Source organism: Bombus fervidus, chromosome 11, assembly GCF_041682495.2.
Source record: "Bombus fervidus isolate BK054 chromosome 11, iyBomFerv1, whole genome shotgun sequence".
NCBI classification, from domain to species: Eukaryota; Metazoa; Arthropoda; class Insecta; order Hymenoptera; family Apidae; genus Bombus; species Bombus fervidus.
In genome coordinates this window covers 12,252,595-12,275,400 of record NC_091527.1, presented here as the reverse complement: position 1 = coordinate 12,275,400, position 22,806 = coordinate 12,252,595, and the positions used below count along the sequence as shown (strand labels likewise).

At 32.3% G+C, this 22,806-nt stretch overlaps 5 protein-coding genes and 1 non-coding gene across 14 annotated transcripts; 4 read left to right on the top strand and 2 right to left on the bottom strand.

Annotated features, from left to right (window-relative positions):
- Positions 1–85: 85 nt before the first annotated feature.
- Mta1-like (metastasis associated 1-like) lies at positions 86–9,793 on the top strand. Of its 4 annotated transcripts, XM_072012805.1 has the most exons (12): positions 89–818; positions 1,869–1,936; positions 2,090–2,183; positions 4,531–4,713; positions 5,893–6,144; positions 6,241–6,512; positions 6,600–6,788; positions 6,868–7,290; positions 7,398–7,998; positions 8,096–8,245; positions 8,546–8,804; positions 8,912–9,793. In XM_072012805.1, exons 1-12 carry the CDS (start codon positions 704–706, stop codon positions 9,048–9,050), a joined length of 2,745 nt encoding a protein of 914 aa, XP_071868906.1. In that variant the 5' UTR covers positions 89–703; the 3' UTR covers positions 9,051–9,793. The 4 variants fall into 4 exon arrangements, 3 of the variants coding, with proteins under 3 accessions (XP_071868908.1, XP_071868906.1, XP_071868907.1); XR_011801042.1 differs by lacking the exon at positions 8,912–9,793 and having other exon boundaries at positions 86–818; positions 8,096–8,356; positions 8,546–8,685; XM_072012807.1 differs by lacking the exons at positions 8,546–8,804; positions 8,912–9,793 and adding an exon at positions 8,357–8,497 and having other exon boundaries at positions 86–818.
- Positions 4,993–5,156, top strand: LOC139992603 (small nucleolar RNA U85). Its single transcript, XR_011801161.1, has one exon. It is a non-coding gene; the product is annotated as a small nucleolar RNA U85 (small nucleolar RNA).
- Positions 9,794–11,072: 1,279 nt separating the features above from the next.
- Positions 11,073–14,148, top strand: Sf3b2 (splicing factor 3B subunit 2). Its single transcript, XM_072012813.1, has 3 exons — positions 11,073–11,612; positions 11,816–13,921; positions 14,001–14,148. Exons 1-3 carry the CDS (start codon positions 11,589–11,591, stop codon positions 14,067–14,069), a joined length of 2,199 nt encoding a protein of 732 aa, XP_071868914.1. The 5' UTR covers positions 11,073–11,588; the 3' UTR covers positions 14,070–14,148.
- A 207-nt stretch (positions 14,149–14,355) lies between these two features.
- On the bottom strand, positions 14,356–22,646 carry LOC139992179 (GPI ethanolamine phosphate transferase 1). 6 transcript variants are annotated; one of them, XM_072012797.1, is made up of 12 exons: positions 22,478–22,646; positions 22,248–22,330; positions 22,036–22,187; positions 17,590–17,607; positions 17,298–17,543; positions 16,988–17,208; positions 16,691–16,910; positions 16,306–16,591; positions 15,799–16,243; positions 15,397–15,733; positions 14,917–15,307; positions 14,356–14,834 (listed from the first exon to the last, which is right to left on the bottom strand). In XM_072012797.1, exons 1-12 carry the CDS (start codon positions 22,644–22,646, stop codon positions 14,415–14,417), a joined length of 2,988 nt encoding a protein of 995 aa, XP_071868898.1. In that variant the 3' UTR covers positions 14,356–14,414. The 6 variants fall into 6 exon arrangements, with proteins under 6 accessions (XP_071868898.1, XP_071868899.1, XP_071868901.1 ...); XM_072012798.1 differs by having other exon boundaries at positions 22,401–22,596; XM_072012800.1 differs by lacking the exon at positions 22,248–22,330 and having other exon boundaries at positions 22,478–22,619.
- On the top strand, positions 19,131–20,055 carry LOC139992212 (optic atrophy 3 protein homolog). The gene is made up of 2 exons (XM_072012862.1): positions 19,131–19,272; positions 19,427–20,055. The coding sequence occupies exons 1-2, from the start codon at positions 19,131–19,133 to the stop codon at positions 19,918–19,920; spliced, it is 636 nt and encodes a 211-aa protein (XP_071868963.1). The 3' UTR covers positions 19,921–20,055.
- LOC139992214 (uncharacterized) lies at positions 20,044–22,040 on the bottom strand. The gene is made up of 4 exons (XM_072012864.1): positions 21,773–22,040; positions 21,437–21,712; positions 21,250–21,330; positions 20,044–20,485 (listed from the first exon to the last, which is right to left on the bottom strand). Exons 1-4 carry the CDS (start codon positions 21,921–21,923, stop codon positions 20,409–20,411), a joined length of 585 nt encoding a protein of 194 aa, XP_071868965.1. The 5' UTR covers positions 21,924–22,040; the 3' UTR covers positions 20,044–20,408.
- Positions 22,647–22,806: the final 160 nt, after the last annotated feature.

The window sequence follows — 22,806 nt, the reverse complement described above, 5'->3', positions numbered from 1 at the left end:
GTATGCTAAAGAGTGCGCGGACAAATTTGCACTCTATCGTCCAGTTACCCCCACTCTTGCTTAAGGTAACGCAGACGCTTTCGAGACAGCGCAATCGTCGGGTCTTAGTAGTATCCGATCCGTGGCCTTATTTTGTGGTATTCGTTGACCGGGTTGTATCGTGTCTGATTACGTGTTTTCTATCAAAAATTCGTCGAAGTAAAATTCCGTAATAGAATCGGAACGAATAAATAACGCTTAGGGATCACGAACAGATATCTTAAGTGGAGTTTTTGAATGCACGCGGGTTACGAAGGAAAGCAAGTGAATCCAGAACCCCCGGTAGAGGGGAGCAGGCCATATATTGCCTGATCGTATATGTAGCCCGCTCGACAAAATGAAAATGGCGGTGTTCCTGTATGAACGGAGCAACGGCCACTGACGATGCTCGTTACGGTAACGGACACGTGAGCTAAATTCAGTGTGTAATTTTTTTTATATATCTTGTGTGCATTTACGAATATCATTCAAATGTTCTATATCTGTACGCGGAAATAACCGGAGTCGAGGTGCGAATAAGATTTAGAGAAGCTAGCGCGAAAATTTTTTCTTCGATTATTGGGACAAACAAACACGATGGAGTGACACCGCGAAGTGTTAACTCCGTGGACAAGTGGTAAGCGTCGGCTAATAGATTCGCGTAGTTGGAGGACGAGAAGCCTTCATGCCGATGCCGGCCGAATACCACGAGAACCACGGTAACCACGAGAACGCTAATTTCGCTCTCGGGGCCACACAGGACGCCAGCAACATGACGGCCAACATGTATCGAGTGGGAGGTAAAATAACCATACACATTTCGCCGGCTGATGAGGCCACGCGTCCAATTATCGAATCTCGCTCTTCATACCTTTAATTAACATTCAGAAAATTCATGTTTGCAAATGGTGTCCACGACATGGCGTTTTCCCCCCCTTTTCTGTATCTTCGTCCCTATCTTCGTTTTACCCGCGCAGCCCCTTAACTTTCCACCTTTCCATCCAATCTCCCTACCCCCCCTCTCTTTTCTGGCGTCCGTATGTACGTCTGCTTTCCTTCTGCTCTCCCTCTTTCCCCACTCTCGCCCTTCGTTCAGGTCATACTAATTTCTTGCATGATGATTCGGATGATTAGAATTCAATATTTCAGAATATCTGCTTTTACTCCTTTTTTCTATTTACTAATTTTTATTCTATTTGAAAAAATTCCTTGATGATAGATCATCAGAATGTGTTTTCATCTACGCGCCAATGGTCCAGGGAACTAGTGTAATTTCAGCAAAATTATTTTTCCGTCTTCCTCTTTTTAATGTTGATTATGCAGAAAGGATCGAATATCAAAATCCAGACTGCGTTTTGCGAACGTACACTGGACTAGAATTTAGGATGTGTACATTCTATTTTTGTTTCTTTTCTATTACTCTGTAATGGTATACTTTGTTTTTTTTTCTGATAAGCATATTCTCTCTATGCAAATTACAAGATTCTTTTCTTTCCGTTCTCTTACTTTTATGCCCGCGTTCATGTATTTTCAAACAGTATAGCATCGATATTTGTATTTCATAGAAATATAAGTAAACATTTCATAAATAAATAAATATATATATATATACATATATATATATATTAAGATTTTATTTATCAATCGCTTCTCATTTATAAATACAGTAATATTTATATAGTTAAATTAGAAATATTTATGAATTGAAATTATTTACATGTTGCATGTAAAATATAATTAAACGGTTTTCTTTACACACACACACACACACATTTTATATATACTATTATTACAACTTTTCTCTTGTAAAGAAGCATTATTAAATAGACTCCCCTTCCTTTAATTTATAGATTATGTATATTTTGAAACATCTTCCACATCTCCCTACCAGATAAGAAGGATAGAAGAATTGAATAAGGTAAGAAATGAAATTGTGGTTGTATTATGTTTCTTCTATTGTGATTGATATAAGTAAAGTTCCATTATGCAATGGTGCAGTAATTTAAATGTAACGCAGTAAATGTATCTTTGCTTTGGAAAATATATTTACAAAAGATTTTTGCTATTTTAGACAGCAAGTGGGAATGTAGAAGCAAAAGTCATGTGCTTCTTTAGGCGGAGGGATTTGCCATCTACATTAATTATGCTTGCAGATAAGCATCAGTGTAAGTAAAATTTATATTATTGTAAAAAGATATATTATAGCATAGTGCTATGTTGCATTTTAAGAAATTTGGAAATAGTTGCCTATTATATTTTGATACAAAATTAGTTTTTACTTAGAATTTTAGACCATATATACAAACACACATATATTTTTTGTGTAATTAATATCATGTTCAAATAGTTTTAGATTTGAACGTGAAATTTATAAAAACTGGTATTTTGATAAGTTTTTGTAGATGTTTAATTGATTGGATACTAATACTAATACATTGTAGATAATAATTATTAATAATAATTTAATTAATATAAGTAATAATGCATTGAAGATATGATAATAACGTTATTTATTTTACCTCGCGTCACGGTACAGATCGATAAGCAGTCGCAAATGAAGAAAATAAAAATATTTTCGTATTGATTGCGAACATTTTTACTTTCTAGAAAGTACATATTTTGATCAATATTATTAGTAAGTAGATTATGCTACATATATTAGATACTCAATTGATGATTGTTACTTTGAGAAATGATGTGATGAAAACGCATGCATAATTGATGATATTAACAGAAATGTTTACTATGTTGGTTTAAGAATATTCTTGATAGTTTCGAACGATTCGAGGCGGTGAAAGCGTGAAATTGCTCGTTATTATCACTTCCATGTTCCCGCTAAAAGAGACATGTAACAAATGAAATATCTTCTCAAAAAATGCATTTTCATTTCTATATAATGTTTCAACGAAAATCGAGAAAATATAATCATTGGAATGTGTCGCCATCGCTGTTGCGATATTCAGAATTTTCAGACACGTTACATTTCAACATATACTTTCTCGCGCGAGGAAAATAATACGATTTCAAAAATAAAAAAATAATTTGTTCGATTTCACGCGTTTTAATACATATATACGCATATATATGTGCCTCCGAAGCTTTCTCGATTTTTCCTTTGCAATAGCAAAGATAATGAGACGCGGGGATTTGGGGGTGGGAATGTATAATAAGTAAAGTTGGGGGTGGCAGAGGGGTGAAATGGGGGTTGTATCGATCTGCCGGGGGTGGGCTGGGGGTGGTACGCCTGCCAACCCACCTCTCCCTCTTTCTACCTCTCACCCAAGTCCCTCATACCACCCCTCCTTGCTTCCCGCCACCCTGAACTAAATGAATGACTGACGCAGGGGTCGGTTGGGTATGTGTTGCGTGTACTCGGACACAGACTTGTAAGAACACCGATAGACATACACGATAACCGGACACATAGACATGTACGAATAACAGGCAGAGAGAAACAGGACACACGCGCGCGCGCGCATATATCCATACATACATAATGTTCGCGCGCAAACGAATGTATATGTGTCTCGGCGAAAATGGTGGGCCCCACTAGCCATCTTCGTTTTAAGCATTTACTCCCCCGCTTCTCTTTTCCTCCCTTCTCTTCTTTTCTACAGTATGTACGTATATGTACGTGTATGTATACGTGAATATACACTTTCTCGTGTCTCTTCCTCTTTGCCCGTAGCTCTATGTCCGTCTGCCGGTATTTGCTTCGAATCGGGTTTTTTCCCCTTTTTCTCTTGTTCTCTCTAGCTCCACCATTTCTATACTCTCAAATTTCAGAAAAATATGTACGAATTTTGTCTTGAACAGATTCCGTATTGTTCTGTGTAGAACAATATGAAAATATTAAAAAGAGTATATGTTTGAGATGTCGCGCTTCTTCTAATGATCACAGAATCATTTTACTTCCAGTTTTTCTTAACAATCTTTGATATATGAAATTATTTAAATTTTTTATAATATTCGAGAATTGTGTGTAAATTCACTAAGATTTCTAATATTGTTTAGATTTCGCATTTTTTATAGTCGCAACTTTTATGATTCCAACTTAAAAACTGCTTTATAATGCAATAATTTGTAATGTTGCGTGAAGATTATATTTGAAATAATAGTAATATTTCGACACTGTATGGTTATATTATTTTTGAAAATATTATTGTAGTCTATATTAATACCATTATATGATAAGCTTTTAAATAAAGGTCTTTGATGATAATTTACTTACATGATCACAGTATAATTGTAAATAGAAACGTGAGTGGAATTGGTTGACAGAATCAAAGTTATTTTTTATATTATATATGTATTAATTGTTTAGATATTAGCCAAATGTAGCTAGATGTCATAATAGATGAAAGCCATTGGCCAATGAAGTTAAAGGCTGCCTGCATCCTTAGTTGTTAAATTTTATAGAAAAATAAATTTTGAAAGCATGTGTTAAAATTGTATTAAAGAAAAAGTATGATGAAAAACATAGTAGAGTGGGTTCTATGATACAAATTACAGTGGCAAACGCGGAGCAGCAGAGGTCAGAATCCCCTGCAAACATGCAGAATCAGAAACTGGAGAATCCAGATACTACTAAGGAAATGACTAATAAAGATGGGATCGGGCCCAAAGTGATGAACAAAGGGGGCGGGAAGGGGGGCTGGCTGAAAGCCCCACTGTCAGAGGCCCAAGAGCCTCATGGTGAGTGAACTAGTCAGTTAAAAGGTGCTCCTTACAGATGAATTTTATTAGATTTCTTCATCATTTAAGAGATTCTAAATAAAACTATTAATACGAAAATTCAATGTATCTGTTGTTAATATAAATATTACATAATTTAAAACAAATAGTAATGAAAATTGAATGTTAATCAATTCATCAGTAAGTATTACACAACATGCACCTTTTGGTTGTCTTGTTAGTCTCATATAGAAGCCAGTGATGATATAAGGCTAATGATCTAGCGGCGGGATTTATAAAATTCTTTGTAATCTTGGTGAATGGCACTAGTTTTGGCTGGATTCACTGTAAGGCCAAAGAAACAACAAATTGGGTTTAACTAAGACCTCTTCCTTCAAGTTATATGGAAAGGGGGTTTAATCATTAAGTGTGAAGCTTAATGAACCCATACATTCCATGACAGTATACAGTTACAATCGTTTCATCATTCTTTCTATTTATTCGTATAATCATCTACATTTTTTATTAATCTTTTTATATGTCATTGCAATAGCAATCTTATTCTAATACATAAATCCTAAATTCATTCTCATTAAAACAATCCTAATAATTCTACTACCTAGACGAAAATCCCGCTGCACAAAATGATAATTCTTTAGTAATCTGAGGCTTCTTCGAATAATTTACATTTCTTTGGAAGCTAATTCCATTTCTGTTACGATATATAATACATCAATCAATGTTGCTTTTTCTTCTTTTGTTGCCCGCTCTCGCTAATATTTTAGTTCACTGTCATAAGTTTTGATTGATTCTGCCACATTCCTACGTTTCATTTACATTTTATTTATTTATGTTACGAAAGAAAAAGAATAATACTGATAAAAGGCCAAATTTGCATGAATAAATTTATGGATAATTCCATTTTTCATGAAAAAAAATTTAAATAATGCAAAAGATTAATATTTTTTGGAACATTTAATTAAAGATACTAGTAATCTTGCTTTAAATGTTGAATTTTTATTGGTATTATATTATATAAAAAACAATAAAATTACTTGGTCATTTTTTAATATATTACTTATATAGCCTTCATTAATCCTTTTATTTTTGAGTAAAATATTTTGTTATTTAAGCTTTTTTAGACTATTTATTTATACATTTGAGATAGTAAAATATAATTTTAATCCTTTTCATACGCAGGGATGGAAGAAAATGTAGTTGGTGCTGGAGGAGTTACAGAATTAAGTTCTAAACAACGTCATCAAATGAAGCACAGAGAACTGTTTCTATCGCGTCAGGTGGAAACAATGCCTGCAACTCATATAAGAGGCAAATGTTGTGTAACCTTATTAAATGAAACAGAATCTTTACTAAGCTATTTAAACAAAGAGGACTCTTTCTTCTATTGCTTAGTATTTGATCCTGCTCAACGTACTTTGCTTGCTGACAAAGGTATTCATTGATATTAAAAATTTTCAGATACTATGATCATATTTATTCTAACTTTCTGTTATATATTTAAACTTTAATCAATGTAAAACATTACAGGTGAAATTAGAGTAGGTAGTAGATATCAAGCTGATGGAATAGCACCAGCTCCGCTGACACCTGCTGAAAGAGAGTCAGATCCTCGTAGGTTGCAAGATTTAGAAACGTTGGTTTGGACGCCACGACATTCATTAACAGACCGTCAAATTGATCAATTCCTTGTTGTCAGTAGATCTGTAGGCACATTTGCAAGAGCTTTAGACTGTTCATCTTCAGTTAAACAACCATCATTACACATGTCTGCAGCAGCTGCATCTAGAGACATTACTCTTGTAAATATCATTATCATTGTTACTGTTGTATAACTATATAACTAACTACGAAGAAAAAACATACCTTACACCAGTTTATATTTGTAGTTCCATGCAATGGATACTTTACATCGGCACAATTATGATATTGCAAAAGCTATGTCATCTTTAGTACCCAGCACTGGTCCAGTATTATGCAGAGATGAAATGGAAGAGTGGAGTGCATCTGAAGCAAATCTTTTTGAAGAAGCCCTTGATAAGTATGGAAAGGATTTTTCTGATATACGCCAAGACTTTGTAAGTACGCAAGATATTTGAAATCTCAAAGTTTATTACTTTATGATATGTTGTTTTAATAAATACTCGTATGTTTTAGTTACCATGGAAAACATTAAAGAATGTTATCGAATATTATTATATGTGGAAGACAACCGATAGATACGTACAACAAAAAAGGGTGAAAGCTGTAGAAGCTGAAAGTAAATTAAAACAGGTTTATATACCAAACTACAATAAAACAACTCCACCTACAACTGCCCCTTCTGCAGCAACAATTGTACCTCTTGGTAATAGTAATAGTAACAGTAATGGAAAACCAACGAATGTTCTCAACGGTAATAGTAATGGTAATATGACAACTGATAATAGCGGAATATTGATGGTTGGAGTTAGTGGAAAACCATGTGAAAGTTGTCAAGTAATGCAAAGTCCACAGTGGTATGCTTGGGGTCCATCACACATGCAATGTCGTCTTTGTCAGTCTTGTTGGACATATTGGAAGAAATATGGCGGTTTAAAGGTATATTTCAATGAATATACGTATATGAGTAATGATGATCATATAATGCACATTTTTTTTTCCTTTTTTCTTCCCCCTCTCTCCAAAAAAAAAAACTTAAAATTTAGGTTCCATCGCGTATGGATGATGTTGATTTGGAAAGAAAAAGAGGTGGTACTGGTTCAGATGAAGAAAGTAAAGGAATAAGCGGTGCTCATAGACCTCATCGATGTAGCATTCCTTCTTGTGGTAAAGAGTTCAAGCTCAAAGCACATCTAAGTCGTCATTACGCGAGTGCTCATGGTGTTGATCTACGTGGAAGTGGAGCAAGTGGAGGTGGTGGTGGTGGATCTCCCAGACCTGTGATGAAAACTCGATCAGCGTTTTATTTACGTACTTCAGCATTGGCGCGAGCTGCACGACGATTATGTGCAGCACAATTACGCACACGCCATGCAGCGCGAGCACCTCATCAACCTATAAATGCAGCACCATTGAGACACCTTTGCGCCTCTCCTCAATTAACATCAAAAAGCCCTGCGGAGTTACGTATTTTAGCACGTGCTGTACGACCTCGACCTCGTCCTCGTGTAACCGATATAGCAACGCGTTTAGGTGATCATCCTGCTCCACGACAACCTGGAGATTGGGATTGGTTAGCCCTTACAGCACCAGCACAACGAAAACAACCAGATCGGGTTTCTTTCCCTAGACCACCAAAAGCACCAGGTGCATAAGCTTTTATTGAATAAAATGTTTTTCTTATTACTAATACAATGCATTTAATATTTTATGTATTATAATATCATGAGTTTTATTGTTATAGATGGAAGCCTTTTGTATGAAAGGGTACCAAATAAATCCGAAGTAGATAGACTGACGGTAACTCCACCTCAACCGCAACCTAGTATGCAAGCTCAACAAACGATAATGAAACGCCCGAGACCTCCATTCGATGAAATCAACGGGTCAGATGGTAAGTTTTAGATTCATGTTCATTATACATGTATATTATGTAATTTTAGATCCTTGTATTGAATGTAATTTTTGTTTACTGGCTTCTACTCTGATGTGGATTGGGATGAAGGTAAAATAATTGAGTGCCTAAGAGCTTTAAATATTCAACCAATAAAACAAATAATCAAAATTATTAAATTGAACAGTTTAACATTTGTTCCAAAGGAATACACATCATCGGTTTAATAGTTTTATATTATTTCAATATTTCATGCATTTTAGAGATTAAATATTATATAAATATAAATACTTTTAATAGGTATTGCCCTAAGTGCAGGGCTCCCTGGTGGACCACCTGCAAAAAGGGCCCATCATTCTCAGCAGCTCCATCCAAAACATAGTTTGGAACACACAGCACCTGCTGTTCTTCCCCTAGCACCACCTCTGAATGGAAGAGCTGCTCATCCTCATACTCTGCCACATGGTCCACCACTATCTAGAAGTAATGCGCGTAAACAAGTGATTTCGTGGATGGATGCACCTGACGACGTCTACTTTCGCGCTACAGATCAGACAAAGTGAGTATTGTTGCATGTTTTATAATATAATATTTCATTATACGCGTTTACTACTAACAAGAAAAGAAAGAAAAAATATTTAGATTTGTATCGTTATAAATTCGCAGAAGGCTTAGAAGAACTCTTTCATCGGCTGATCTTCGAAGAGCAGCGCGCAAACCTTGGCGTAGATTACAAGCTCCTTTACATCCTCCTCATCCGCAGAGAGCAGTACGTGGAGATGACATGGTGGTCATCCTCGACTGAATCAGTAATACAATCAAGCAGGTGAACTGATAAGTCTGATCAGTTTGCCGCTAAAGGAACCATGCTGTTGTTGTAATTTTAATGCCAGAGTCAGCACAGTGAAGATAACCCAGCTCTATGTATTGTCATTGGCAACTCTGATGTTGAGCAAGGACTAATCGCTGTTTGGAATTTTTTAAATCGATAATTTTCGAGACAGCAAATCGCCGAAACTGAAGGCCTCGCTTAACGGAATTTGCATGTTACACTGACATCGCTGAAACATACTTCACATGTATGGACGAAAGGCAACAACTCTGGAACGAACTTTTATCGAATCTTAAGGGGAAAAAATGAAAATAAGAAATCGAGTCAGTCGGAGAAAACATTTTCTATTCGTATTAATTAGTTATTGTTGTTATTAATAATTATTATTAATAATTGAATGTACATATACGTCATACTACACACACACATAACCAGACAACAAAAGTGTCCAATGAGTGTTGGGCACGAGTTATTGGTTAAATTGGCTCCATACCACGCGCATTAGCTCATTAAAAATATTACGACCATGCGCGTAACAGAGACAAGTATGGAAGGACAGGAGAGAAAGAGAGGGAGAGAAAGCAAAAGAAAGAAAGGATAAGAACGTACGTGAGAAAGAAGAAAGAATGCTCATTGTGAATATTTTTATTAAATTTTCAAGTTTAATGACTTAAGTCGCTAAAATTAATAAATAAACATAAGCATAAGTGGAAGAATATACTAGTCCTTTTTCCATTCTATCCAGTTTCCTGTTATAGTTATATAAAATATGCATAATAAAAAATGTTTATATATTTATATACACACATATACATATATATGTATATGCATATGTATATATATATATATATATATATTAATGCTATTCTTTATAGAACATTCTTTTTAATATTTATATTTAATACATTTATTCCGTTGGTAGTCAAATAATTTTCGGTGCTTGTATAAATTAACATTTTATTTTTATGCTGTCAAACATACATATCTTTCCTCTTTTTCTTTTATTTTTAAAGTATGGATATTGCTGTAGTAATTAATATTGAATATTTTTACTTATATGATATGAATAAGATATAAATATTGTCGAACGAGAGAGAAATATTTTTTAATTCAAGAAATTTCATCTTGTATTTTCTTAACCTTTTATATGTATATACATATATTGTGATATAATTCAAAATGCCTGTATAATTTATATTATCATCATAATAACTTTTATCAGGTTTTATCAACATTTGTTGGTAAAAATTCACGTTTTCCTATTGATTGTAAATAATGAGTTAAAATTGGAATGATAATTGAAACTGGTAAAAAGTAATGCGTTGTTTATTTCATCTTTTTTATATTTGGAAGTAAATTGCTTTATGAATTTTTAACTAATTTTTTAAACAAAAAATGATAAATATTCTTAACTAATTGTTGACATTTTATTGAAATATTCAATAAGATGAACCAACCTTTTTAACAATAAGAAGCGTTCTCTAGTGTATATGTATTCTATGTTTTTTCGACACGTATGTAAGGTACTGTTGTATATATGTATGACATGCATACTTAGTTTATTATTACATAATGTAATATCAATATTTTTCTATTAAAGACTTGATCCCAAGTTGTAAATAAATATGTATCAAGTTTTAATGTCTTAATACATGATATTGTCCGAAGGAACAAAAACTTGAGGATTTTCGTGCGTAATTTTATTGACGAACACCTTCGCAGTTAAGAAGCTATTTTTGAGTTGGGTATTTAGTACTTAGAACGATTTCTCTTGATAATTGTAACAGTACTTTTAATTTCTCATATTTACCGCGGTCTCAATAGCCGAGAGTGTCATAAATAAAACAAATAATCATAAATGTGGTTACTTCCGAAGAGTAATTTATCTAATTGTAGCAATTCCACTGATCGAAGGACACTCCGAAGAATTTCCGTGACCCTTACCTAAGTGAATTATTAAATACGAAGCCTTACGTTTTTCCCGCCCAGGATCTTCGGCACTTCGAGCGCACGGAAGAACAATGAGCGAACCTGCTGATTGGCTATTTTCTTGCATTCGATAAGAACCAATCGGCATGTATATTCCGTTTTGGGCCTTATTGGACGCTCAGTCAAAATTAGTAAGGAGGTTAGTTTCGTTTTTAAATCGTCTTATCGTCAACTTCTCTGAGCAGTCATAGTCATGGAATAAAGATTGTTTTACTCTCTTAGCATTTGGAGAGTACAATCCCAGTAGAGTTTTACATTTTGAATCGAATTAAGCTCTCAGCAATCTGAGGCTTAAATATTGTTTAAGCACACATAACGATCATTTGTAAATCTTATTTCAACAATAGTCAGAGACAATTCGAAATCTTCTCATCGTTTGGAGAACAACACTCCTTAGTGTCGTTGGCATTTCTTCTTTCGTTCATTCACTACTCTCACTTGTAAATAAGTTACCCAAGATTAATTCGGCCGGTAACAAGTGCAGTGCTGTGTCATCGTCATCGGACACGCGTACGCATAGACATGGAGAATATAGCAGGAAATGAGGTTAGTTTTGTTTTCATTTCAAGGAAAATTATGTTAGTTATATTTACTATACTATAATTTAGTTATTACAATTACTATAATTTTGATTTATATTTGAATTAAAATTTTGCATAAATTTGTATTATGCTTCGTTGCGTATAAAGTACGCTTATAAACTGTAGTTTATTTATCTTAGTAATTTTCAATTATACACTTTATATCAGACTCAACAAATAGCTCATCAAATGTCATCTTTAATGAATATGCCTCCAAATAACCATGGAGTGCCAGGAATAGATCCTCCAAAAACATTACCTAGTTTATTAAGTCTGAAAGTAAGTCCGCCAAGTGAATTACAAAATCAGACTTCATCGGATGATAATGGTCGAGATGCAGATAGTGATTCCATGAAATTACCAGCAGCTTTAGAACAAGCTTTAGCTTTTAAAACTGAAAGAGCTAAAGAAGTGGGAGCAGATCCAAATGATATAGTTTCATTAGGAAAGTCACCAAATCATGAAACTATAGGAGAAGATATATCTCAGTTAGATGATGTTATACTTGAACCTGAAACAACAACAGAGAAAATAGATGTGAAGACCAATAAGACCAAAAAGAAGAAAAAGAAAAAGAGGAAGAAACACAATGGAAAGGAGGTAGAAAATAAAAAGGACAATGCAGAAAATGCAAAACCAAGAGAAGATTTGCCAGAAATTGAGTACATTCAAGAAATTCCAACTGTTAATGACTTAGAACCAATGTATCGTCAATTTGCCAGAATATTTGAGGCATTCAAACTAACTGAACCTGAACCAAAATCTACAGAGACAGAAAAGGGAGAACCAATAGGACAGTATCCACCAGTAACAACATTACAAACAACAGGTACTGTACCAAGTAAAGTACCACCATTGGATGATTTTGATGATGATGCAAATCAACAACAACAACAACAAGGAACTGGAGAGAATGGAGCTCCACGATTATCCAAGAGGAAACTGAAGAGGCTAACACGTTTGAGTGTTGCAGAATTAAAACAACTTGTAGGACGACCAGATGTTGTAGAAATGCATGATGTTACTGCAAGGGACCCAAAACTTCTTGTACAACTAAAAGCCCACCGTAACACAGTGCCTGTACCCAGACACTGGTGTTTCAAAAGGAAATATTTACAAGGGAAACGTGGTATAGAAAAGCCTCCTTTTGACTTACCAGATTTCATAAAACGCACAGGTATTACAGAAATGAGGGCAAGTCTTCAAGAAAGAGATGATACACGTACATTAAAAGCTAAAATGCGAGAAAGAGCAAGACCTAAGCTTGGCAAAATAGACATTGATTATCAGAAATTACATGATGCATTCTTTAAATGGCAAACTAAACCTCGTATGACTATTCATGGTGATTTATATTACGAGGGTAAAGAATTCGAAACTCGATTAAAGGAAAAGAAACCTGGAGAACTGTCTGATGAATTGCGTACTGCCCTTGGCATGCCAGTAGGGCCTAATTGTCATAAAGTACCACCTCCATGGTTAATCGCTATGCAGCGGTATGGACCACCACCAAGTTATCCCAACTTAAAGATACCTGGTTTAAATGCACCAATTCCGGAAGGATGTGCATTTGGTTATCATGCTGGTGGTTGGGGAAAGCCTCCTGTAGATGAAACAGGTAGACCTTTGTATGGAGATGTATTTGGTATATCTCGTACACCAGGTGGAGATAATATGGATGAAGAAATAGATAGAGGTATGTGGGGTGAACCTGAATCAGAATCTTCCGGAGATGAAGATGAAGACGAAGATGCAGAGGAAGGTGGAGAAGGTGAAGGAGAAGGAAAAGATGGAGATGGAGATGCAAGTGGTTTAGTTACACCCGGTGCAGAAGGATTAATAACTCCTAGTGGAATAACATCAATTCCAGCGGGATTGGAAACTCCAGAAACAATAGAATTGAGGAAAAAGAAAATTGAAAGCGAAATGGAAGGAGGTGATACTCCTGCTTTGTACACAGTTTTGCAAGAAAGACGAACAGAAGGTCTTGGAGCTAGCATGATGGGTAGTACGCATGTATATGATATGACTGGTGCAGCAGGAGGTCAAGCACCACCGTCTGTAATTGCCGCACGACGTGGAGTAAGTGGAACAACATCAGATGGAAGAACAGAGAAAGATGGAGCTGTTGAATTAGCATTAGACCCAAGCGAATTAGATTTAGACTCTGAAGCAATGGCATCACGGTACGAAGAAACAATGAGGTCGCGACAAGCTCATTTAAGGAGAGAAGATTTATCAGACATGCTTCAAGATCATGTACAACGGCAAAAAGTAAGTATATTATTGGATATTGATAAATTGATAAATTGAATATTTATTAAATTAATTTTGCTTATCTCTCTCTTTACAGAGTAAACGCAAACGGCAACAAAGTCAAGATTCGAAAGCCTCCAAGAAATACAAAGAATTCAAATTTTAAGCATAATTAATTAAATGACATTATATAAAAACAAAAATTACTTATTTAAAAAATATAGGTATTAAATATAGCGTCAGGACGTCTTGAATAATTGATTATTACCCTTAAATCATTATACATGATTTAGTATTATTGCTACTAGAGTATCCAATTTTATATATTTATATTTCAATTATCTTCTTACAGGATGAAATTTTTAAGTAGAACATATTAGAAATATATTAATTTCTTCCAAAAGAAAAACAAAATATATCAATTTTTATTATATCAAATAAAAACAATTACATTTGCTTGATCACTTTATTATAAATAAATCGTTGATTTTATATACATATTTTATATTTTTTATACAATATGATCTTTTTTTAAATTAATATAAAATTTATGTTTATCTGGAGAGAACGTTATTAAAGGATATGAAAGATAATGTAATAATACTATAAGGCAAGGAAGAAAAATTGCAATTGTGAACCTACTTATAGCGCTACCAATATCTAGCCAACTTCCTTGAGGAGTAACGTAATACATGAGTGGTAAAGATAAGCAGTCTCCCAATAAAAGCACTCCTAGAAAAATACTTGAAGATCCAAGTGTGTGACTTGTACATCCAATTAACATTAAAGGAATGCTTAGCTTTAAAAGTATTAACAGGAACATTGTAAAGGGAGAGAAAACTGTCACGAAATGACGAGTCCAAGACGGATCAAACGAACTGATACTCGCCATATTACCTGTTCCAAAGAAACACAGCAATGTATATAGCATCTATCATAAATTGTTCAGGATAAGTATTGAGAACAATTTAATAATTCAATTTGAATTTAAATCTTATATTAACAAAGGATACAAAGATTGCTGCTTTAAGCAACTCTTCTATTGTCAAAGGATTTTTAGTACTTTGATAAACTTGAATAGAAGACACATTAAATTGTGACCAACAGGATAGATGTAATGCAAGAATTATAAAAAAGAAAGGTTCATAAGATGCAGATAATAAGACAAGTGGACAGAAAAGTCCCAACACGATTCCTTGCATCCTTTCTTTTAATTGCATAGGATAAGTAAAAATATATAATGGTGTCGTTAATAAAATCGTCCATGATATCCAACTTCGGCCATCTATACATTCTAAGTATATTAGTCCTGTGACTATCAGTCGAAAAATTTCGACTGCTTTTCTAGACCTTGAATGCATTTTTAATGCAACTATTAAAGTTACAACACATATACTAAGAATTCTGAAAACAATTTTAATTAAAGATTTAATTAATTAATTAAAAATATTTAATAAATGAAACATTACGACTTAATGTCAATTTGAACTTACATGATGTAAACTCGAGGGTATGGTTCTACAACAGGTAATAGTGGAAAAATAGCTAGAGATAAAGCTGTCCAAAAAAATAGACTCTGAGCATTTTTTAACACTATCTTCTGAACAAGAGTAATAAATAACATTCCTATACTAAGAGCAAATCTATATGTTAAGCCAATGAACATTATTGTTAATAAAAAAATTATTCCTGTAATTATCGTCCAATAATATTTGCTTTTATAGACTTTTAATTTTACTGTGTATATAATTATACTTCGAGTAGCTAGCCAGAAAGAAATCATAGTTAAACACGCATAACAGGGTAATCTCCAATTATTACAACCTGAAACTATTTTACTTAAAATTAGAACCAATAGTTTTTTAAATAATTATATTATATATAAAATATCATACCTTTATGCATGATAAGTATCATAGTTACTAGAACTATAAATACACAATTTGTTATTAATAAAATAAAAGGATTAAGACGGGGCCGAATAACACCAGTTATTTTAAAGAATAACAGTATTATCCATCCTAGCCATATTATAGACAAATATAATAAAAATCTTGTTCTTTGATATTGTCGAAAATATAACAAAGACTTTTTAGCTAGTTTAATTGTATTAACAATTTCTTTCAATTTCTCATTTGGATCTTCTTTTTCAGAATCTTTATCGAAAGTAGAAATTTTATTGTCTAATTCTATCTCTCGCCAATCAGGTAATCCATTATTTTCACAATTCATTTTATGATTTGCTTTTACTTGGTAAGTTAACTGTTTCAAATTATTTAACAGCGCATGATTTATGTATTTAAGATTATTGTTACTTAAATACTGCCATGGTAAAACACCCTGAAAAATTATATAAATATCAAAAAGAATAACAAATAATAAAATTTATATTATTATTATACTTCGTTGTTAATCGGAATTGGAGCACCAATCAAGGACGAAATCAGTGGTGTGATATCAACTTGTTCTACATTTTGACGAAAATTAAATGCATTAATTCCTGCACCCCAAACAATTAATGGTGTTTCTGTTTCATCTGTAGAGCCACTTCCATGTGATCCCCAATCAGTCATTCCATGATCAGATGTAAAAATATATGCAGTACTATTATCTCCAAAAAAATTTTCTGTCATTTGTACAACCTCTTCTATTTTCCAATCAACATAATTCATGTTATCAACATATTTTCTACATTCAAATGTAATTTAGAGCTAATGAAATTATAATCTTATTAAAAATATCATTCTGCTTTTGTATAAAAAATGTAAGTTAGCAAATTTTGTATACCTAGAATGAGGTTTTGCTGTATGTCCTGTGGTATCACAGCCAAGAAGATGAAGGAATAGGACAACACGTTCAGCATTTTTAACTTTGTGGGCATCTTCTCTAAGCCAATCAATGTATTTGTCAAACACCCAAGAGTCTAAACGCCAAATTTGACCATGCATTATATCAAAATTTTGCCACTCAGGAGGATAACTGTCGCCATGTACATTTTCTCTTGCACCTAATTTCACAAAGATCAATCTGATTCTTTTTACATACATCATATTCTATTTCAAATATTTATGTATGTTGTGATACCCTTTGTGAATATAGGTATAATGTCAGGACTCCCCCATGCCCATGAGAGATAACTCTGATTAAAAACAGAATCAAAGTCAACAGGATTTTCTTTCCATCCTTTAAATATAGCACTAGGATCTTCATATAATCCTGCACAAATTGCAACAATGCCCGGTCTAGATTCTGTTGGCATTCTTGTATGAGATATACCCCAAGTACCTGTATCTGTCATTATGTGTCTATGAACAGAATTACATTATTGCATGTATATATACATATAATTTGTAATTTAAAACAAACCTTTATCTAAGAAATAATTTTTAATTACTTGAGAAATTTTGGTGGTGCTTCAATGAAGGTTCTGAATCTTAAACCATCTGCTACAAATAAGACCAATCTTTTCGCTGGTGCATTTTTTAAAATTGGTACATTTGGTAGTTCTTGAATAATGGGAGAATGAAAGTTTACATCAAGAACACCCCATAATAATATTAAATGTATTGCCAAACCCCATATTATAAATGAATAATTGTTATTAACTATATTGAACTTTTTATTATACATCTTTTCAATCAATAATTACGATTTCAATAAAAATAAGTTTTTCAAGTGTTCACTTCTTTCGATAATCACTTAATCTATAAAATCAACGATTTTAAACGTATGATTTTAATTATGTAATTAATATTGACTTCCTATTACTTCATCCACTTTACTATTAACGATATTTTATGTTATCTTTATAATTTTCTATTCTTTTTATTTCCAAACTTCTGAATATAATGATATATTGTAAAATTATCACATAACCACACTTAACAGAAAGATTCTATACATGAAGTTGATTTCATAGATAAATATCTGTATTTGATATCAAAACATGTTTAACAGATAACTTTTCGCTCAATATAAATACTCATAAACAAAAAATTATTCATAACATTAAAAATGTATTGATCGGTTTTTTTAACCTTTAAATATTACTCAAAAGTGATTCACGTACGCATGCATATAGCATACTTCTATCACCAACAATGTACAGTATAGATGTGATATTCAATGTTTTTTCGTGTCTCATGTTTTGGAGGTCACTTGATCCCCATATCATTTCTGTGTCGCATGCGAGGTTATTGATTCAATATAATAGTGGTTTGAATAAAATCAAAGTTTTTGTATGAAATTAAAGTAAGATCAAGAAGGAAATGAGAATGCTTAAGCTTATAGACCTGGTCATTCCCGAGCTAGTGCTGCACCATGCGGTCAAGTGCTGAGGTCAAGTAAAGTTAGCATATATAAGAACCTATAAAATTTAGGATCTGCTCTGTTTGATTGCATAAAATCATGTAGAGACTATACTATGATTATGACTAACAATAAATATATGATGAAAGTAAAAAGTTAAGTGTAAATAAATGTAAAAAAAAAAACTCTATACAAAGCAATATATATCATAACACACACACACACACACAACATTTTTTAATAGCGAACATTACAAAAAATGGAGTTATTACTTTATTGTGTAAGAAAATACTAAAAGCGAATTCAAGATAGTCACATTTACAACACGTTCTGTAGATTCGGAAATGCCGAACTTACGTGTTTATGAGTTATATCGATAAAACAGTAAGATGTCGATAGCGCGACGTTACAAATGTCACATTTATTCTGTACCTCGTCGGTGATATAATCACTCACGAGTTATCTATGATAATTCCTATGTTCCCGTAGGAAATCACAAAGGGCATAAAAAACACTAATTTTTTGGCAGGTCAATATTTCATAACGTGGGACACAAAATTCCATTTAATGTCACATCTATTCTGTCTTTCGTCAATGCTATCATGACACCACTATGGCTGTCTGCTATACTCTGAAATAATTTCAGAGGTGAGGTAATCATTTTGAATACAATGTGAGATTCATCTCACTTGCCATGACATCGTGACATTATTATACATTACGTTCTCACTATTTATTCAACTAATATGTATATAACATATAATAATTACGATAAATATATTTATTGGAAAATCATCTATACTTGTGACACGTTTTAAGCATGTTTCAATGTTTATTCATACATATGATTTCTAGGTTTTAATTAAATACAAACTGTGATTTTCTAATTGAAGTTGTACGAATAAAAAGGGTTGCAAACATGGTAGTGGGTGTTTTTCCAGCTCTCAAATTGGGAGTTTTATTTGTTAAACAAATTAGTAAGCCCTTGGCCAAGTTTCTTGTTAATCAAGCAAAAAATCATCCTGTCTTTAGGACATATTTTATTATACCACCTGCACAATGTAAGTACAATAAATCTTTCTAAATAACAATATTTAAAAAATTATATAATTTGATTGTGATGTAATTAATATTGATGTCATCATTAATAATAATTATAGACACTTATTATAACCACATATAATTATGTTACATATTTTTTCAATTTAATTACAGTTTATCATTGGGCAGAGGTAAAAGCTAAAATGTATATAATGAATCTTGGTAAGCCTACAAAAGTTGCAAAGTTGAATGAAACTATGGCTATAGAATTAGGAGCTAATTTGATGGGTGAGGTTATTATCTTTAGTGTTGCTGGTGGTTGTTTAATATTAGAATATAATCGCCAAGTAGCAAAAGAAGCAAAAAAAGAGGAAGCACGGCTTCAACAATTACAAACATTTACGGATGAGATTAGGAATTTGAATCAAGTGACATCTCAACAAGAAAGTCAGATTCAATATTTGCATGAAGCTATTCAGGAATTAGCAAAGCATACAAAGTATGAAATGATTGCAAAGCCAAGAGTAAAAGAAACAAATTTACAAATGCAACAATTAAATGTTGATGAAAGCCAAAATGGTGTGAAATCAAAAAATGAGAAACCATCAATAATTGAACGTGCTATATTATATTATGAAAATAACGTAAAACCAGAAAAATTCAGTTAACTGAAATTTTACTTTAAATTTTATTAATGATTGTGATAGAATAGGTACAACATAAATAATATTAAATGAAACAAATGAATTCATAATATTATAGTGTATATAAGAAATATTTCCCACAATATATACTTGATTTAATATACGACTTTATATATAATTAAAATCACATACAACACAATTCTACATTGGTATTTTGTACATCATTATGGAGAATATTCAGTATTTTCTATTTATGCTTATACATGTATAGTTTATTCTTTTCTTTATCAGTAATAATTTTCAAAAACACACATACAGTTTCAGAAAAACAAAAGCGGTTTACATCTATAAAAGTGTTTCAAGTTTCACTATTTTAAATAGCGAGGTAATTAATCTATTTACATTCAATTAAATTGTATTATATGAAAAATAGAATAATAATACCAATGATAAAAACGAAATACATCTTAGCATATATATTTGTTAATTGTTCATAAAAGTTAATTCATTTATTACTTTATGCTTATCCCTTCTTTCAACATTTTCTGTAATGTGTGAATTCTTGTCTCCAAATTTTCAAACTCGACTTCTATGGTAAAAAATTTTGGGGTTGGTTATACAGTATGTCCTGTTTAACTGGAAATATACAAATATCTGGAAATATACGAATAATACGAAAAAATGTGTCACACAAAAGATGACCTTGAAAAGTAAAGGTGATATTAAAATATTTAAATGAATATCTCTGTTTTACATTACATACTCTGGTAGCTGACATTCAGATGTTTTCAAAATACTACAAACTCTTATCTTTTGTACCAACCACTATTGAGATATCAAGTTTAAAATTCGAAATTTTAAAATTTATCCTGCAGGCATTGGCGTTACCTGATACACACTACAGGGATATATAAAGATATTTTTTATAATGCTACTATTAGTATGGCATTGCCGAAACACAAGGCTGCAGTTTTTTCAATGACTGCAAAGCAGTCAACTGAGAGCAGTCACACTTGGATAATATCCTATATTGCTCTGTCGAATTTGAAAATTTATATCTCGTTAGCGGATAGTGCAATAGACACAAGTTCGTAGTGTTTTTAAAACGTCTGAATGTTATTTACAAGAATATGTTACAAAAAATGGAGGCGTCTATTTAAAAATTTTAATGTCAGCTTTACAGGATGTTTCAAGGTTATTGTGAGGTCAAATAAATAACAAAAAGCACAGTATGCTCCCCTTGATACAACTTTTGTCTGAAATATTTGTTCATATTTTTCCAGATATCCGAACGTTTCCAGTTAAACAGGACCGTATATGAACTTTATAATTAAGCGTAGATCAAATACTAACTTGAATTCTTTGTTTTATTATTATATACTTTCGAATTTCGGCAAGGAGATCGTTGAATTCTAATCGATTCTAATGAACTCCCTGTAGTTATCAATTAAATTATATTAATATATTATATATTAATAATCGTTTTAGGAAAATTATACAAATAAAATTTTTGACATTAATTGATAGCTTTGATTTACACCTGGTGATAAACTAGAAGTTTTATTACGACTTGAAATCGAAGATGACCGACTTCTGCTTCGTCTAAGCGTAGAAGATGTACGGTTATGACATTTTAATGCTGGACTACCATCTCCTGGTTTTCTATTAGCAGATGCAGTAAGTTGCTGTACTTTCAATAACAAAGCTGCATTTTCGGCTTTAAGTTTTTGAATTTGCATTTGAAAAGACGCACGTTCCTTAACAACATTATTCTCTAACGATTTAATTGATTCCAATAAATGTTTTAAACCTTTTCCTGAATAATAAAATATATTTAGAAATTTTATCTACGAAACATCCAAGTATTTATTTCTACCTCCATTTTTAAGCCTATGATTTTCTTGTATAAGCTTTTGATTCGCAATTGTCAGTTGCTCAACACGTTTCTGAAAATCTCTATTTATTCGTGTAGATTGTAATCTTTCAAGTTCAGTTTGTAATTTTCTAATGGTAGCTTGTAATATCATAGGATTGGGTAAACCACAATATTCCAAAGATAATGGATAATGGATTCTTAACAGAGTGATATATGTTTAATGTGTTTTAATGAAATGTAGTAAATTTACGAAATATACTTACCTATCAAATTCTACCGTGTATGTTAATATAAGATATCGACGATTATTTGTCGCATTACTCAAACTTGAACACGAACTGCGTTCAAGTTTACGGGCACGTAACAATTGTAAATCTTCGAATGTCAACAGATCCAGAGTAATAGATTCGCTTGTCTGTAATTAAATTCTTTCTATTTTATTTAATTAATTGGATAATTTAAATGCAAATGTTACTTTTAACAATCCAGATTGCAGCATAGCCACAAATACATCAAAATGTTTGTAATTTCCCGTTTTCTGCGTCAAATTTTCAATGTCTTAAAAATTGAGAAACACATAATTAGAAATAAAAAGCAAATCAGGTAATATTAAAGTTCTAGTACATACAAAAAGAAATTTCAGATTTCTTAATATAACCTTAAAATAACATATTAAATAAGATAAAAAAATGATAAAGAACAAACATGCAGCATCGTAAAAAGACTGCCAATTCTCGGCGGTATATTTATCGGTAATAGTAAGCTCCAAATTACGCTGACATCCCTTAAACGCAGTAACTTTGATCTTTACAATGTATTCTTTGCCACTTTTAAAAGTATAACTTGTCACCAGAGATGGATCAACTTTGTTCATACTTAGCGACAGACATTAACGTATCATCAGATATCTGATATAAAAAATTGTCGAATAAACTGGCAAAAATAGTTGTATTGAAATATAATTAAAAAAAAAAAAATTGTATCAGTGGTTTGTGTTGAAATTTTACACTGATTTATACGCGAGTAATATGAGT

What these genes read in the sequence shown, in the direction of transcription:
- Sf3b2 (XM_072012813.1), top strand. Translation starts at nt 11,589, where the DNA reads ATGGAGAATATAGCAGGAAATGAG. An exon ending in AGAATATAGCAGGAAATGAG is followed by an intron (nt 11,613 to 11,815) that starts GTTAGTTTTGTT and finishes ACTTTATATCAG; the next exon opens with ACTCAACAAATAGCTCATCA. An exon ending in ATCATGTACAACGGCAAAAA is followed by an intron (nt 13,922 to 14,000) that starts GTAAGTATATTA and finishes CTCTCTTTACAG; the next exon opens with AGTAAACGCAAACGGCAACA.
- LOC139992214 (XM_072012864.1), bottom strand. Translation starts at nt 21,923, where the DNA reads ATGATATTACAAGCTACCATTAGAAAATTACAAACTGAACTTGAAAGA. An exon ending in AACTTCTAGTTTATCACCAG is followed by an intron (nt 21,331 to 21,436) that starts GTGTAAATCAAA and finishes TGATAACTACAG; the next exon opens with GGAGTTCATTAGAATCGATT. An exon ending in TAATAAAACAAAGAATTCAA is followed by an intron (nt 20,486 to 21,249) that starts GTTAGTATTTGA and finishes TTTTTACCATAG; the next exon opens with AAGTCGAGTTTGAAAATTTG.
- LOC139992179 (XM_072012797.1), bottom strand. Translation starts at nt 22,646, where the DNA reads ATGAACAAAGTTGATCCATCTCTGGTGACAAGTTATACTTTTAAAAGT. An exon ending in ACAGCAAAACCTCATTCTAG is followed by an intron (nt 16,592 to 16,690) that starts GTATACAAAATT and finishes ATTTGAATGTAG; the next exon opens with AAAATATGTTGATAACATGA. An exon ending in GATACTTATCATGCATAAAG is followed by an intron (nt 15,734 to 15,798) that starts GTATGATATTTT and finishes TAAGTAAAATAG; the next exon opens with TTTCAGGTTGTAATAATTGG.
- Mta1-like (XM_072012805.1), top strand. Translation starts at nt 704, where the DNA reads ATGCCGATGCCGGCCGAATACCACGAGAACCACGGTAACCACGAGAAC. An exon ending in AGAAATATGGCGGTTTAAAG is followed by an intron (nt 7,291 to 7,397) that starts GTATATTTCAAT and finishes CTTAAAATTTAG; the next exon opens with GTTCCATCGCGTATGGATGA. An exon ending in TGAAATCAACGGGTCAGATG is followed by an intron (nt 8,246 to 8,545) that starts GTAAGTTTTAGA and finishes TACTTTTAATAG; the next exon opens with GTATTGCCCTAAGTGCAGGG.
- LOC139992212 (XM_072012862.1), top strand. Translation starts at nt 19,131, where the DNA reads ATGGTAGTGGGTGTTTTTCCAGCTCTCAAATTGGGAGTTTTATTTGTT. An exon ending in TATTATACCACCTGCACAAT is followed by an intron (nt 19,273 to 19,426) that starts GTAAGTACAATA and finishes ATTTAATTACAG; the next exon opens with TTTATCATTGGGCAGAGGTA.